Source organism: Equus quagga, chromosome 19 (assembly GCF_021613505.1).
Source record: "Equus quagga isolate Etosha38 chromosome 19, UCLA_HA_Equagga_1.0, whole genome shotgun sequence".
Classification (NCBI taxonomy): domain Eukaryota; kingdom Metazoa; phylum Chordata; class Mammalia; order Perissodactyla; family Equidae; genus Equus; species Equus quagga.
The window spans coordinates 16,303,793-16,317,597 of record NC_060285.1 but is presented as its reverse complement, the minus strand read 5'-3'; the positions used below and the strand labels follow the sequence as shown (position 1 = coordinate 16,317,597).

Here is a 13,805-nt window from a genome sequence, read left to right as displayed (position 1 = left end):
GATAATCCATTCCTTTAACAGTTTACAGAACACTTTCACATACATTCTCTTTCTAGCTTCATAATAAAGTGAGACTAGGAACTTCATTTTCCAGACCTCAAGACTTTTGCTCTGTCCACTGTGCTACTGTGTCTGTCTGGGTCAGTGTTTGCCAGAACACTTCCTAATCATCCTCTTCAGCATTGTGCTACTGGTTAGTTCCCTCAGCTGTCACTCTGAGGACGTTCTACATCCCACCAAGTCTCTATTGTGTTAAGAGTGTACTGTAGCTTTGTCTGATTAAACTTTCCTTTTCAAGAATGAAATTATTTTCTCCTGGGCCTGAATTGAAAGGCATGTGAGTAAAGGATAGGGTTGGAGGTGACGTGGCCAGTGAATGGACACTAGACACTTCCTTTTTTCCATCCATAGGAGAGCAGATGTGAAGGACCTGTACCAGGATGGTGGTTAGCAACAGTGGCCCGTGCCAAAGCACTTACCAAAGTGATGACTAAGGTTGGTCATGCCGAGTACTGTTACTGAGCCTGGTGTAGGGTATAGATGTTATTCACTACCATAAACTGTAAAACCACCAATGCAAAAATTAAAATTACATTTCCATTTTGCCTCCATGCTGGACATAGGCACTGCCTCAAGGAGCTCACCACCTTAGCAGCTGTATCTCAGCTAGATTCCCAAGGACACTGGAGAGATTGGTGCTCAAACATTTTCTTCCCATTGAATACCAACTGACTTAGTAGTATTCTAAGTGATTTTTTTTCGTATAAGGATTGTATTTGTGACAGATGTAGATAAGGAGATTGGCAGTGGATTTGGAAGTCTCTCTTAAGAATAATCTGAACCCTATACATCCCATCATGTCTAGCTAGTACAGTGCCTTGTTACCCTCTGGTTTCCCCAGTGTGTGATGATGAAATAATGAACACAGCTGATCCCCAAATCTGAAGATCAATTTTTTGCTCCATAAAATGGCCTACATGGTTTAAGACTTTAAAATATACTTTTGTCAGTTCTTTTTCTTGACCAGATGTCATAAAATTCAGGGCTAGAAAGGAACTCCATAAAGCTACTTTGGCCCATGACTGGCTAATTTAAATATTGGGGTGCATAATTCCTTTAATATAGTATAATAATAATATTTATCAAACATAAGCATTAAGGCCTGAGGCATGAGATCATAGAAAGCTTCCTTTGACATTTTTAATGTGCAAGCAGAGGTAGTAAAGGGGATGAAATTTGCCTGCCTTTCCGCCTCCTCTTTCCTTCTCTGAACTGGAAAAAAAGTAAGTCCCTGCAGTTTAAGGGGGAGATTAGGATGGGGATTGTGTGTGGTTGAGCAAGTCCAGTGTGGCTAATGCAACTGCATTCACCTGAGCTGCAGCAGACAACTCATATATAGTATAATGCAGCCTCCTCTAGAACAGGGAAGACAGAATTAATTGACCTAAGCTTAAACTAACCAAGGGAAATAATATTTCAAGTTTCAGCTTTGTTTTGACTTTTCTAATTCCCTTTAGTTCCTTAATTAGAACCAAGACTGATTAATCTTCTACCCAACCCTGACCCTGTCTCTGTTTAACAAGGTGCATTGCCTTTTTGCTTATATATTCTACTATCAGAATCTTCTAAAATTGACATTTATGTAACTAAATAAATAATAGTTGTCTTCCCATTTCTTATCTACTCCTTATCCAATTATTATTATTATTATTTTTGCCAGCCATTGTGTAGTATTTGGGACATGGCTTTCTTAATAAATGCAGGTACCAAATATAGGAATAGTTCCCTTTAATCCAAAGATTGTTTTTAAATTTACTAAAGTTGGGACAGATGATTTATGATTCAAAAGTAACAAATACATAATTTTTTCCTCATAAATAAGTTACTCTGCTTACAAAAATGTTGCCAACTGTGATTACACTCATGTTTATTATCAGTCAAGGAAATGCTTTTCAGGTACATTTCAGAAACATGATCCAATTTTTAAAGCATTGTGAGAACTATTGTAGGTATGAAAGTAAAAAGATGTTGTTTACATCAGAAAATCCTTTGGATACGTGCTGTGCAGTATGGTAACCACCAGCCATATGTGACTCTTGAGCCCTTGAAATGTGGTTAGCCTGAATTAGGATGTTCTAAAAGTGTTAAATACTCACACTTTCAAAGACTGAGTACAAAAAGAGAATGTAAAATATCTCAAATGTTTAATATGGATTTTACGTTGAAATAATATTTTTGATATATTGGGTTAAACAAAATACATTAAAATTACTTTTCCCTGTCTTCTCTTACTTTTTCAGTGTGGCTACTAGAACATTTCAGATTACATATATGGCTTACTTTTGTAGCATACATTGTATTTTTATTAGACAGCACTGTTCTACATCATTAAAGTACACTGTAAGGTTGCTTGGAAGTTCAATTAAGGGAACTTGGATCCAGTTATATTATTATACCCGTAAAGTGGCCAGGGAGGATTAATTTGAGAAAGTTGATAGTGTATATCTTTATGTTGTAGAGGGCCCTTCCACTGGCTAGACACCTCTAAGAAGGTTGTCACACTACCTTTGTATTGCCTATTGGTAGTCATTGTCCTTTAACTCTGTAGTAGGAACGACTACTTTGAGCTCCTGGTTTGAGCACTAGCTGAAATGGCTTCTGTCTGTTAGAGAAACATCAAGTAAGAATAATCTCCACTGGCTATTTGCTTTCTTAGTTAGCCTCCTCCCTTAACTTTTGAATCTTTCCAATTGGGAAGAGCATGTAAGAACTTCTGTTTCTACTGCCTTATTCAACAGTGTCATTTGGCATGCTGACCTCTTATTAGTATTTACTTTGCTAATTTGGACAACAGGATAGAAAAGTTCTATAGAGGAATTACCAAGAAATATTGAAGAACACCTTCGCCTAAGGATAAAACTGAATTTTATTCTTCTAGCACTATCCCTAACCCCTTTCTCTATTATTTTCTTAACCATGCTCTTTAATGTGAGGTGGGTAGCATACTTTTAGAAGCTTTGCATGTGATCTTCTAACAGAAATGAGAACAATAATAAAAAACTAATATTTATATAGTGCTTTAAAGTTTAAAAAGTGCTCCCATATATATTATCTCCATTGAACATTAAAACAGCCCTGTGAATTAATTAGATAGGGCAAGAGGTATTTTACTGAGGAGGAAATGGGACCAATGATTAAGTGACTGACCCAAGATTATGCATCTGGTTAATGACATAGCCAGGACTCGGTTCTCTGTCTTCAAGACTCCAGATCTTTTGTTATCTTGAAAAATTACTAACAGCTCTCAAAAATGTGTCAGTCTGATAATTTTTAATAAGACATTCTAAATTTTAAATAAATGCAAAGCACAAAGACAGGAAGCATATTTACCTAATGAGAGAATTAAGATTTGGAGGATATGCATTCCTGCTTTTTTATTCCATAATTGAGCCCTTCTCAAATATCAGGTCAGGTGCTAAATAAATAGCTTACATCAAAAACAAAAACAGCTTTATATGAAGGAAACCAGTAAAACTGCTATGATTTGATGTTAATAATAAGGTCTTTTAATTATTTTGACAAGAGAACGGTTGTAGGTATTCTAAAAAATTCTTACATGGAATGTGATCACATTAAGAAAGCCCAGCTTTAAAAAGGCTTCCCTATGGGACTATGTAAATAACTCCCAATTACCCTTACAAAGTGGAAGGACATGGTGTGGACAATATGCCATATCAATTTGTCTTGGGAACGATGTCTTTAGCCACATACTTTACCTTCCCAATTGTACCCAATCCTAAAGCACAATGATGAGACTGAAGGAAGAATCTCAGAATTATTTTTTGAAAGTTGCAGCCTGACAACCTCAAATTTGCTACAGATAAGCCACTATACCCCTTCTACATACTGGGTTAGTGGCTTAGTGCAAGATCGGTATAACCAGTCAGCACTAAGAAGCCATTAGATGAAAGATATAATGAAAGATGAAGAATCAGGGTTCAAGCCCAAAAAACGCTCTTTCACAGTATGTAACTGAACATGTTAACCAGTGCCAAAGGTTATCATATTATTTCTATAAGAATAAAGGGTTCAAAACACTTACAGAATATAACAAGTTATTGGCAAATCCATTGTACTTCAGTGGATTATGGACTGTTCCAGTGATGCTGAAATCTTGAAATAAGATGCACTGTCAGATTTGGAATTATAGCAAAGATTACAGAGCTTCTTTCTCTGAACTATCACAGGCTCCATTCTAGCAGGCATTTTTGGAAAAGCTCTGTGTTAATTAAAATGCTTTATATACCAGTTTCTCATCCTATCTTTCAAATGTGAAAAGGAATTAAATATGAAATGGCTAATTTAATATGTCAGGGTTCTTTTTTCCAAGCCAACCCTACATTAAGAGCAGGAATCCCTGTGCCAAAGAAATGGTTCCCAATTATCCCGTCTTGGGTTTTGTTATACATTGTACAGAAGTCAACAAAACAAGTATGTAACAGAGCCTGCCTAAATAGCAGCCACCCTCATTAAAAACAGAGAATGAAGCAAGGGGTGACTGAAGGAAGCAGTGTCTCATAGGTTCCCCCCTTTTCTTCTTTTCTAATCATAGAACAAAATATGTTACAGAAAAGGCTCGGAACTATTATGCAGTACTCAATTAGAGGGAGGTGAATAGGTCTCTAACATGCTGTTTTATCAAAAGAGCAGACTGGTGTTTGCATGACTGTTGTTTCATTACAGACCCTGTCATTAATTCCATGTGTCAATACTGCCCTGTAGTACACAGAGCAGACAAGAAAGAAGAGCCCTTGAAAACAGGGAATGATTTTTGAGTCGTTATCAAGCTAAGTGGCAAGCGGGAAGCTGAAACTCGTATAGGTAAATTCGAAGGGACTCTTGGGAGATCTGCAAGTGGGAAACAAGAATGCATTTTACCAACTGCTTAATTATGTCCTGTTTTTCAACAAGTACCCTTGAATTGAATGCTTTGTTTGTAGTGCACAAAAACATGTGCTGTGGGCAAGAGTATTCTCTTGCTTCCAGGTCAAGTAACGTGTTTTATACACATACATATCTGGCCTATTCTATGATGTGCGATTGGGTATGTTGCTATCTGAGCCCCAATATTGCACTGTCATTTCTGGGGGGAAGAGTTACATAGGAACCAGAAGCCCTAAAAAGTGGAACCTTCTTCACTAAGGTTCTGAAAAGTTATATAAGCCCAGGCATCCCAGAGGACCATACTTAACAGGGAAATGGTGGCTCAGGAAAATGTTAAAATGTATGTGGAAAACAAAAAAAATAGACCAGAAAATTTAAAATATGGTATAAATCCCATAATCTCCCACCCCTGAATCTTAAAGTACTTTTTGGTTTCCATTAGCAGTCCTAAGGGTTAGGCTGGGGCAAAATAGGATTTCCTTTCTTGGACGTGCTTTATCTGTGTCCTCGTGCCTGGCCAAGCCCTTATAGATTATGATTCCTTATCGTTTAGTAAGATCAAATTTCTAAATGATGTTTCGTTCCAGTTGAACATTCTTGGAGGCTTATCTCTTCCCTGGCCAGATGCCTGATCAGATGAGAAGCCCGCCATGATACTGTCACAGTGCCTAGAATGGGCTCTTTATCCAGTAGACATCACTGTACTTTTTGATGATAACGAGGGCAGTCTTAACTTATGTTAAGGCCTGTATATAGCATTGAAGGTAAGTATGAAGGAGTTGTTGCTATGTGAATATCTTAATCCTGATGCACATTTCAATATAGTATCTCCATTTAACCATGATGTACATATATCTGACACCTAGCCATCCTTTTTAGGTGGGACCTTCATAATTTAGGACCAGTAACTCTTCATGAAATGGCCTATTTATTGAGGGCCATGATTGAATTTAGATCCTTCCTTGTAACATTTGCCATTGCTTTGATTTACTTTTGTAATCATTCTAATCATCTGCTGGTAGTTTTGCAGAAAGGATTTCTGGTCTTGGTGTATGTCAGTGACAATTAGGTAGGATGCTTTGTTTGACTCAGCCTTAGAATATCTTGATTAGAAACTAAAGGCTTAGCAGTATTGAGTTTTAGTGTCTTAAAAACCTAGCAGCTTTTTAAATAGATTAGAATTATTTAGTAGCCTAATGTTTAGACTCTTAGAATTATAATAGAATCTTGGGGATCATCTTGTCCAACCCTTTATTTTATATTGAGGAGACTCAAGCCCAGAGAAGGAAATGACTTGCCCAAGGACACCCAGCAAGTTAGTAGAAGGTCTGAGACAAGAATGTAGACCTCCTGATGCCCCATATATAAAAAGCTGAGTTATACCAGTTGGTGGTTGGGAATCCAGGCTGTATGGTACAAAGAGGGCCTGACTTCTGCTGGACGGTCAGAATGTCTGATGACATTGACTCATCAGGGAAATAATTTCAATTAAAATAATATGAGAATGATTCCTGACAAATGGTTCTCTACCATTCTCCATTTATGCTGTGACCCATGTATTATATTCTTTCCATAAACATTTACTGAGCATCTACTGTGTGCCCCATCCTGTACTAGATACTGCAAATTACAGCCAGGTAAGACATGGACTCTGCCCTCAAGTTGCTCACAGTCTAGTAGAGAACGAGAAATCCTGGAAAGCATTATGCAGAATTTCCTGTATAATGCTAATACCCTTCCTAACTCTGTAAATCTTGATGATGAAAGTGAATCTTATACCCAAAGATGCAGCTTTTCTCTTGGTTGTGGTTTATTATTAGGAGTCCCATAAAACACCATACCTTTCCTTTCTGTGAAAGTGCAAGATAATATCAACTGCAACTAAATTTAGTTAATAAACACTCATTGAGGATCTGCTATCTGCAAGGCACTGTGCTAGACACATAGGGATATGAAAATTGAATGATTAAAGCATAGAACATTTTATTTTTAATATGTCAGAGCAATATTGTTTCATAGCTTTCAAACTTTGTAATGAGAATTATTTTTAATCAGTATTCTTAAATGTGGGGCCCTTACAATAGAAGACAAAAATACCTTTGTACTATAATCCAGACTTGTCAGCCTAGGATTTCAGAGTCTCCATTCAATTCCTCTTTCGTACCCCATATCTGTTTTGAGCTTTCTTTTTCCTTTACCTCAGCCAAGCCAACCTGCTTGCCGATCCCTGCACACAACTAACTCTTGCTTCTGTGCCTTTGCTTGACTGATTCTTCCGCTTCTGGGATGCCTTTCTCCCCATGAATCCATGTCCATCACTGTCATTACAGTCTGGCCCTGAGTCCACCTCCTGCAAGGAGCCTGTGATCAGCATCCGCATCTCTTCCGTGTCCCTCCCACATGTACATAGCCCATATGACTGGTGGAGTAACATTTCTGTGGTATTCATTAATGCGGCCCATTCTCTGTCCACATCTTGCTGATCTAGATACAACAAATCTTATTAAATGAAACAGTCTAGTATAACCAGGTCCTTTATCAGACCTTTTAGGTGTGAGTCTCTATATCAAAGATTTCATTTTAGTATTTGTGGGCTGCTAGTTGTATGATAGAGAGAAAGAAGATCAGAAACAGTAAGATGGGGATTTGAAAAGTAAGCTGGGGGGCCCATAAGGAAAAGACGGTCACATATCTATAAGTGATCTTCTCTCCTTCCACTCCCAAACAGGACAAGAAATCTCCTTTAAACAAATTTCAATTACAGTAGGGCTATATGGGTGAACTGTCAAGCTAGGGAAAGCAGGGCTGCCTGTTAATCATCTCAAGCTTGTTGATCTGCTGTTCTGTAATTCTTTTAATATTGTGTAATGTGTGTGTGTTTTATCTTCTGAACTGACTAAAAGCTTCTTGAGGACAGGGACCATGTCTTTTATTTGCTTCTGCATATTCTTCCCCCACTTATTCCCAAAGAGTGCCTTAATAAGCTTGGGGAAACCTTCCATAAGCACATAAAGGACAGGAAATGCAATTCGTGGGGTCCAGCTACATTCCAGCCATTACACTGCACACTTTATATGTACAATGACCTTTTGCCCTCATGACAGCTCAGTGACGTGGGTATTCCCATCCAATTCTAGAGATAAGACAATTGAAGTTCAGAGAGTTCAAGGTCATACTGTTATGAGTGATGAATCCAGGATTAGAAGCTAGGTCTGTCTGATTCCAAAACCTAGATGTGCCTTTCACTGTCACAGTAATAACAGCTAGTATTTAGTACTCCTTCACAGTTCATAGAACTCTTTATCTACATTACTACTATTACTATTACTACTACCACTACTAGTACTATTACTTTTTATATCATCATTAGGAAGTGGGTAGAGCTAGTATTATCATTACCCCCATTTCACAGATGGGGAAACTGAGACTCAGAGGCTTGCCCAAGATCACACAACTGGTAAGTGGATAAGCCAGGACTTCAAACAGACTTCCTGACTCCAGATCGTTTTGTTCTTTCCACTGCATCACAGTACTGCCTTAATTCATTTGCCTGAATGCATGATTATGTGGCCAGTTATCACTGACACCTCCTCCCACAGAAATGTCAGTAGATCCAAGCATAACATGGAGCCACGTGAAAAAGAAAACTCATACCTTCAGAGGACCTTCCCTGTTAGCAGAGGGGTGATACAAAGGACCCAAAAAATAAATGCTTGACGAAGGATAGTTCACAAGTGAGAATTAAAATATGGGGCCCTTTATTCCGTAGATGAATACCCATAATTTGGCCATAAAATTTTTGTCATGTTCTTAATTATTTCCATTGTAAAATTGGATTAGGGAGTAGAGATGAAACCAATGGACTTGATTTGAAAATATTCTTCCTGGGTTTGGATGAGAAAGTGCTAGCTACTTTGTATAAGTTGGTAGCTAGCCCCAGTATCATCCTGTTATCAAGGAAACGCAGTCGTGGTAGTAATGTTAGGGTGATGGTGTATCCACCCAGCAATTCATCACTATCTTGATAGAATTACTTTAGTCCCATCTGCTGATCCTACTTCGACCTAACCCTACCCTCAGCCTACCCCACCTTACTGTCCCTCAGTCCACCAATCCTGGTAGACCTTTGAACTTTCTTATCTCTTAATGTTTCATTCCCAGAAGATTGTCCCCTTCTCCTTTTGCATCAATTATTAGTAAATAGTGTCCAATATCACAAAGTCCTTCACAATCAGTTGGGAAACTGTGTTATAAAAATATAGATATGTAGTGCATATCAGAGCTAGAGAGAAGTTTTAATGGGAACAGATTATTTCTGACTCCAACTAAACATTTCTACCTGGTTGTCATGCAAGGACCTCAAACTCTTCATGTCCTAAAAGATGTTAGCATCTCCCCAACAAATCCACTCCATCTGCTGTGTTCTTGCTCCAGTGAATGGTATCACCATCCACTTGGTCATCTGAGCTAGAAGACAAAAGGGCACTCTACTCCTTACTCTCCTTCACCAACCCCCTGCCCTTCCAGTGGATCAGAGATCTACCTCAGAAATGTTGCCTTTTCTTTCCACAACCACAGCCATAATCCAGCTTTCTGTCTCCTCTGACACACACTGTTACAATGACATCCTAATGACTTGTCTCTCTGCCACCAGTTTCCTCCTATTCCAGTGTGTCTACCACACTGCTGCCAGAGATGCCTCCCTCTAAAACAGACCTGATCGGGCATTCCTTGCAGGGTAAGACCCTAGCCCCTTACTTTGGCATTTAAGACACTTGACTACTAGACCCCAAACTACCCTTGCAGCCGTATCTCCTGCCACACCTTCATTGACCCTCACCGCTCTCTAAACACTGGGACCTTTTTCACAGCTTCATGAAAAGAAATTGACACAATCCAAAAGTCTACCAAATCACACAAGTAGATGGAACCATACAGAGCCCTTTACACAGTCTCCTTTGCCTGAATGCTCTGTGCCTTCTTTGCCTGGCATGGGACACCTCACTGGTGGTACTGTCCCTACCTTCCCCAGGCAGTTTGGTCTGTGCTTCATCTCGGGAGCTGTCACAGTTCTTTGTTTGTGATTCTGTTACAGCATTTACCCCATTTGTTCTAAGTTATTTTTCATATATACGTTTCACCCACTGCTCAAGGGCAGCTACTGTGCCCAGTCTTCCTTTTCTCCCCAGTATATTACCTAGTTCCTGGCACACATAGTTATTGAGCAGATGTGGAACAGTTGAACTCAGAGTTTGCTCCTCCAGTGCAATTAGAGCTATTAATCCAGATGTGGTGCGCTACAAAGAGCACAGGACTGGGATTCAGGAGACCTGGGTCCCAGGTTCACCTTTGCCACTAGATATGTGACCTTGGGTAAGTCACTCAGTCTCCTTTATTAAATGAGGGGGTTGGACTAAATGATCTCTAAGGCCCCTTCAACTTTAAGCTTGATGATTCTGACCCCTTTTCTTAGATCAGGAAACACGTTTCCTACTTTATAACATTCAGGAGCCTCAACTTAGCCAGTCAGCCATCCACATTACTCAAATAGATTTTTCAAACTGTCAGCAGCCGTCTTCTGGTGCCAGTGAGAGCTGCTTGATTAGGCTCCTCCTGGCTTATCCAGTGACCACTGAGCTGTTCTTACCCCTCCCCAGGATATTTCACTGCGCCTCTAACACGGTCACACTGCTGTGTGGCCAGCCTTTCCCAAGAGGGACTCCTTCTTTGCGCCGACCTAAGGGACAACAGCATGGAGGCAGAGGGAGAGTTTTTATAATTCCCCTTCACTCCGAATCCCAGCAGTATCACAGCTGCTGCCATGTAGGTTCTTGATTATAGACGTTTCCAGGGAGTGATGCCCATTTCCATGAGAAACGCATCTTAAGCAGCTCATGGGCCTCTTCAAGGCTACTCCTAAAGTACACTGCTAACCTTCTCGGGGTGGGAGGAGGACTAGAGTTAGCAGCTCAACAGGTACATTTGCCATAATCTCCCTGTAATAAATAAGAGCCTATGAAAAGATTAAATAAATCTTTCCTAATGCTTTTTGATTGGCTTAATCAATAATTAATCATCTTTAGATGAGGCTGTAACTTGTGGAGTAGATATAATTGGATTAGCTGAAAAGAGGCAGTTGGGGAGCTTTGAAGAGATTAAAATGGCTGTCAATCCCATAATTAAACTGCCACAAACAAAAGCAATGGTATTTTTTTAAAAAAAGGAGGAGGAAAGAAAAGGGAGGGAGAAAGTTGGGGAAGGCCAACTGATTTGAAATGAATCAATAAGTACTTATGTATCACTAGAGATTGGAGAGGCAAAATCAAATCTGACAGATTTATTTCATTGAAGAAATCCACATATATCAAATCAGCCATTTAATTGGATGCCTGGCCCACTGGGACAGATGAAATTTTGGCAGCTTCAGCTTCACTAAAACAAAACGAATCCACAAAAGGAAGGGAAAAAAAGGTTAATCATTAAAAACAGAAGGACCTGCTCCTTGTCCTGAGCCCGTTTAGACCTTGACTTTTCATACTTTTAATTGGCTTAGTAGGTTTGGCCTGTGTGAATGAAGTCTTTTATCTCCCTCTTTTTCTTTCCATGCCCCTTTCATCTTTCCTGTTACAAACACACAGAGAGAGCTTGAGGAAAAATACTTTGGTTTTTAAAGACTTTTCTTTTTAAAAGGATGTGGGTTTGGGTGGGAGGAGGGGTGTATGTGTGACGCTGGTGAATACTTTTTTTCCTCTTTTCTCTCTTTTTCCAGAGAGGAGTTGCTTAAACCAATGGGACTAAAACCTGATGGGACAATAACGCCTTTGGAGGAAGCACTCAACCAGTACTCTGTCATCGAAGAGACCAGCTCCGACACAGACTGAAAGCATCACCTGCTCAACTCTCATATTGCTTTTATCAGCATCTTTTCTCTGTAGCTCCAGGGGAATCTTTTCTCTAAAACATTTATGCCCTTGCTTTGGCTAGAAACACATTAACTGGTTTACTCATTGAGAATCCAGTATATTTAAGAGGTGATCCTGTGTTTTTGCGATATTGAGGCATTCATACCGAGCTGCAGTTAGACGGAGTTGCAGGGGCTAGAAGCAGAAAAAAAAGAATTCCATTTCATCAGTATGGAACTGAAGGACTTCATTCTATAAAGCAGCCCTGGCTGAATCTTTCATTCTGTTTGCCAAGATTCTTAGCAGAAGATTTGGCCGTGTCCCTCCTCTCACTTGTGTGAGCTGCCCCGTCTGAATCTCTCCAGCAGACAGAAGCGTGTGAGAAGCAGGATGAGCTGCTAAATAAGGGCTGAGGCAAGCGACTTGTGAGATCAAGACTGACTAAATGGAAGCCAAGCAGCTGCTCCTTAAACCTAGCCCCACTCTTCACTTCATTTCAATTTTGTATAAATAGATAGAAATGCACACACAAACACACACACACACACAGCCCCAGACTTGCAAACTGACTACACTCTAAAAGTTTGTATATCACTTATCTAGAACTTCAGAATACATTTCTCCCTATAAAGAGTTATAAATGATGGTTTAGTTCTGAGGCAGCTACAAATGCCTATTTATTCCCTCATGTACCTGAACACTAGTACCGTAGAACTGAGCCCCCATCTGTATCGTTGCATGGGGAGCATGCATTCTGAGGTCTAACTCGGGGTGCCAGGAACACATGTCCCCCAACCCAGCAGAGGGAATGGGGACTCCCTGAGTACTGGGGTTCTTTGGTGGCCTCTGCTGGGGGTGGGGGAGTCGGCAGCACCCATTTGTACATATAGGTCATTCATACGTCACATGTTTTAACTTGGGGACTGTGTGTGTGCTTGTGTGTGTGAGTTCTCCCTTTCTACCATATGTGATCAGTTTAATGGTAACTTTATTTATTTAAAAAAAAAGAAACACAAATAGTTACTGTTAAACTGATTAAGGCTGTTTATTTTTACTTTTAGAATTGGTCTTATGAAGTAGAAACTGAATCATGCAGTAGACAGTGGGCCTAGTTAATCAGTGGCTAAAGTTGAAAAGGGGTTGGTTTCCTTTTATGTATATGTATGTATGTATGTATACATACATATATATACACATAAATAATGTGCTTAACCACTGCCTTTTAAAACTTTAAATTAAATAAAACATTGGGGTTGATTCAATTTAGCCATCTGTGTGTGTTTCTTTATAGATACATGGGGCAAACAATACTATTTCACCGTTTATGCTTTTTTAAAGTGCTTTTACATCCATTATCTCACTTACCATAATAGCCTTTCTAAGGATAGGTAAAGTACAGAGAGTATTCCTGAAAATGCCATTTATCCAGAAGTCACTTCTGGCAAAACAACAGATCAGGAATTGAGTGTTAAAGGCCTTCGAGCTGCCAAAAGAGATGTCAAAGTTTCTTACAATTTCCTGATAGGAGAGCTCCTAAAGCATCTCCCTTTTTGCCTCTTTACTAAAATTTGCATACATTTCTAACATGTTTTCTTATCTGGCTTTCAAGCCCACCAAAAAAAAAAAAAAATGGCAAAGGAGGAGGCCGCTAGATAGAGGGCAGGCCTTCTGAAAGCAACAAAGGCCAACTGAAAACCGCATAGAAAGGCAGAAGAATGAAAAAATTACTCAAGACATCACAAATCTGGGACGATCTGTTTCCCAAAGGACACTCTAGTTGACCCAGAAAGTATCTGTATAACAGTATGGCCCATAGACTAATTCTCATAATGATGACTCTTAGTTTCTCTAAAAAGATAAATTAATCCAGAATGTTCTATAAAGGGCTAGGAAGAATACATTTTAGGATTTTCATCCAAAATAGTTGGAGTAGTTGTGGGTGACCCATGTCTTAACAGT

At 39.4% G+C, this 13,805-nt stretch overlaps 1 protein-coding gene across 6 annotated transcripts in view; it reads left to right on the top strand.

The window, feature by feature from the left end:
* The window catches only part of RIC8B (RIC8 guanine nucleotide exchange factor B), a 104,867-nt gene extending 91,766 nt beyond the window's left edge, over nt 1–13,101 (top strand). For 2 of the 6 annotated variants that reach the window (XR_006886188.1, XR_006886187.1), the window contains 3 exons: nt 4,744–4,881; nt 5,532–5,708; nt 11,714–13,101. Coding sequence is in view for 3 of the 6 variants with exons in the window: in XM_046646571.1 (XP_046502527.1) it covers nt 11,714–11,825 (112 nt within the window). In the remaining 3 variants the exon portion in view is untranslated. Of the gene's footprint in view, nt 1–411; nt 2,125–4,743; nt 4,882–5,531; nt 5,709–11,713 lie in introns of those variants that run through there. The other 4 variants (XM_046646571.1, XM_046646569.1, XR_006886186.1 and 1 more) reach the window with 3 other exon arrangements.
* The last annotated feature ends 704 nt before the right edge of the window (nt 13,102–13,805 follow it).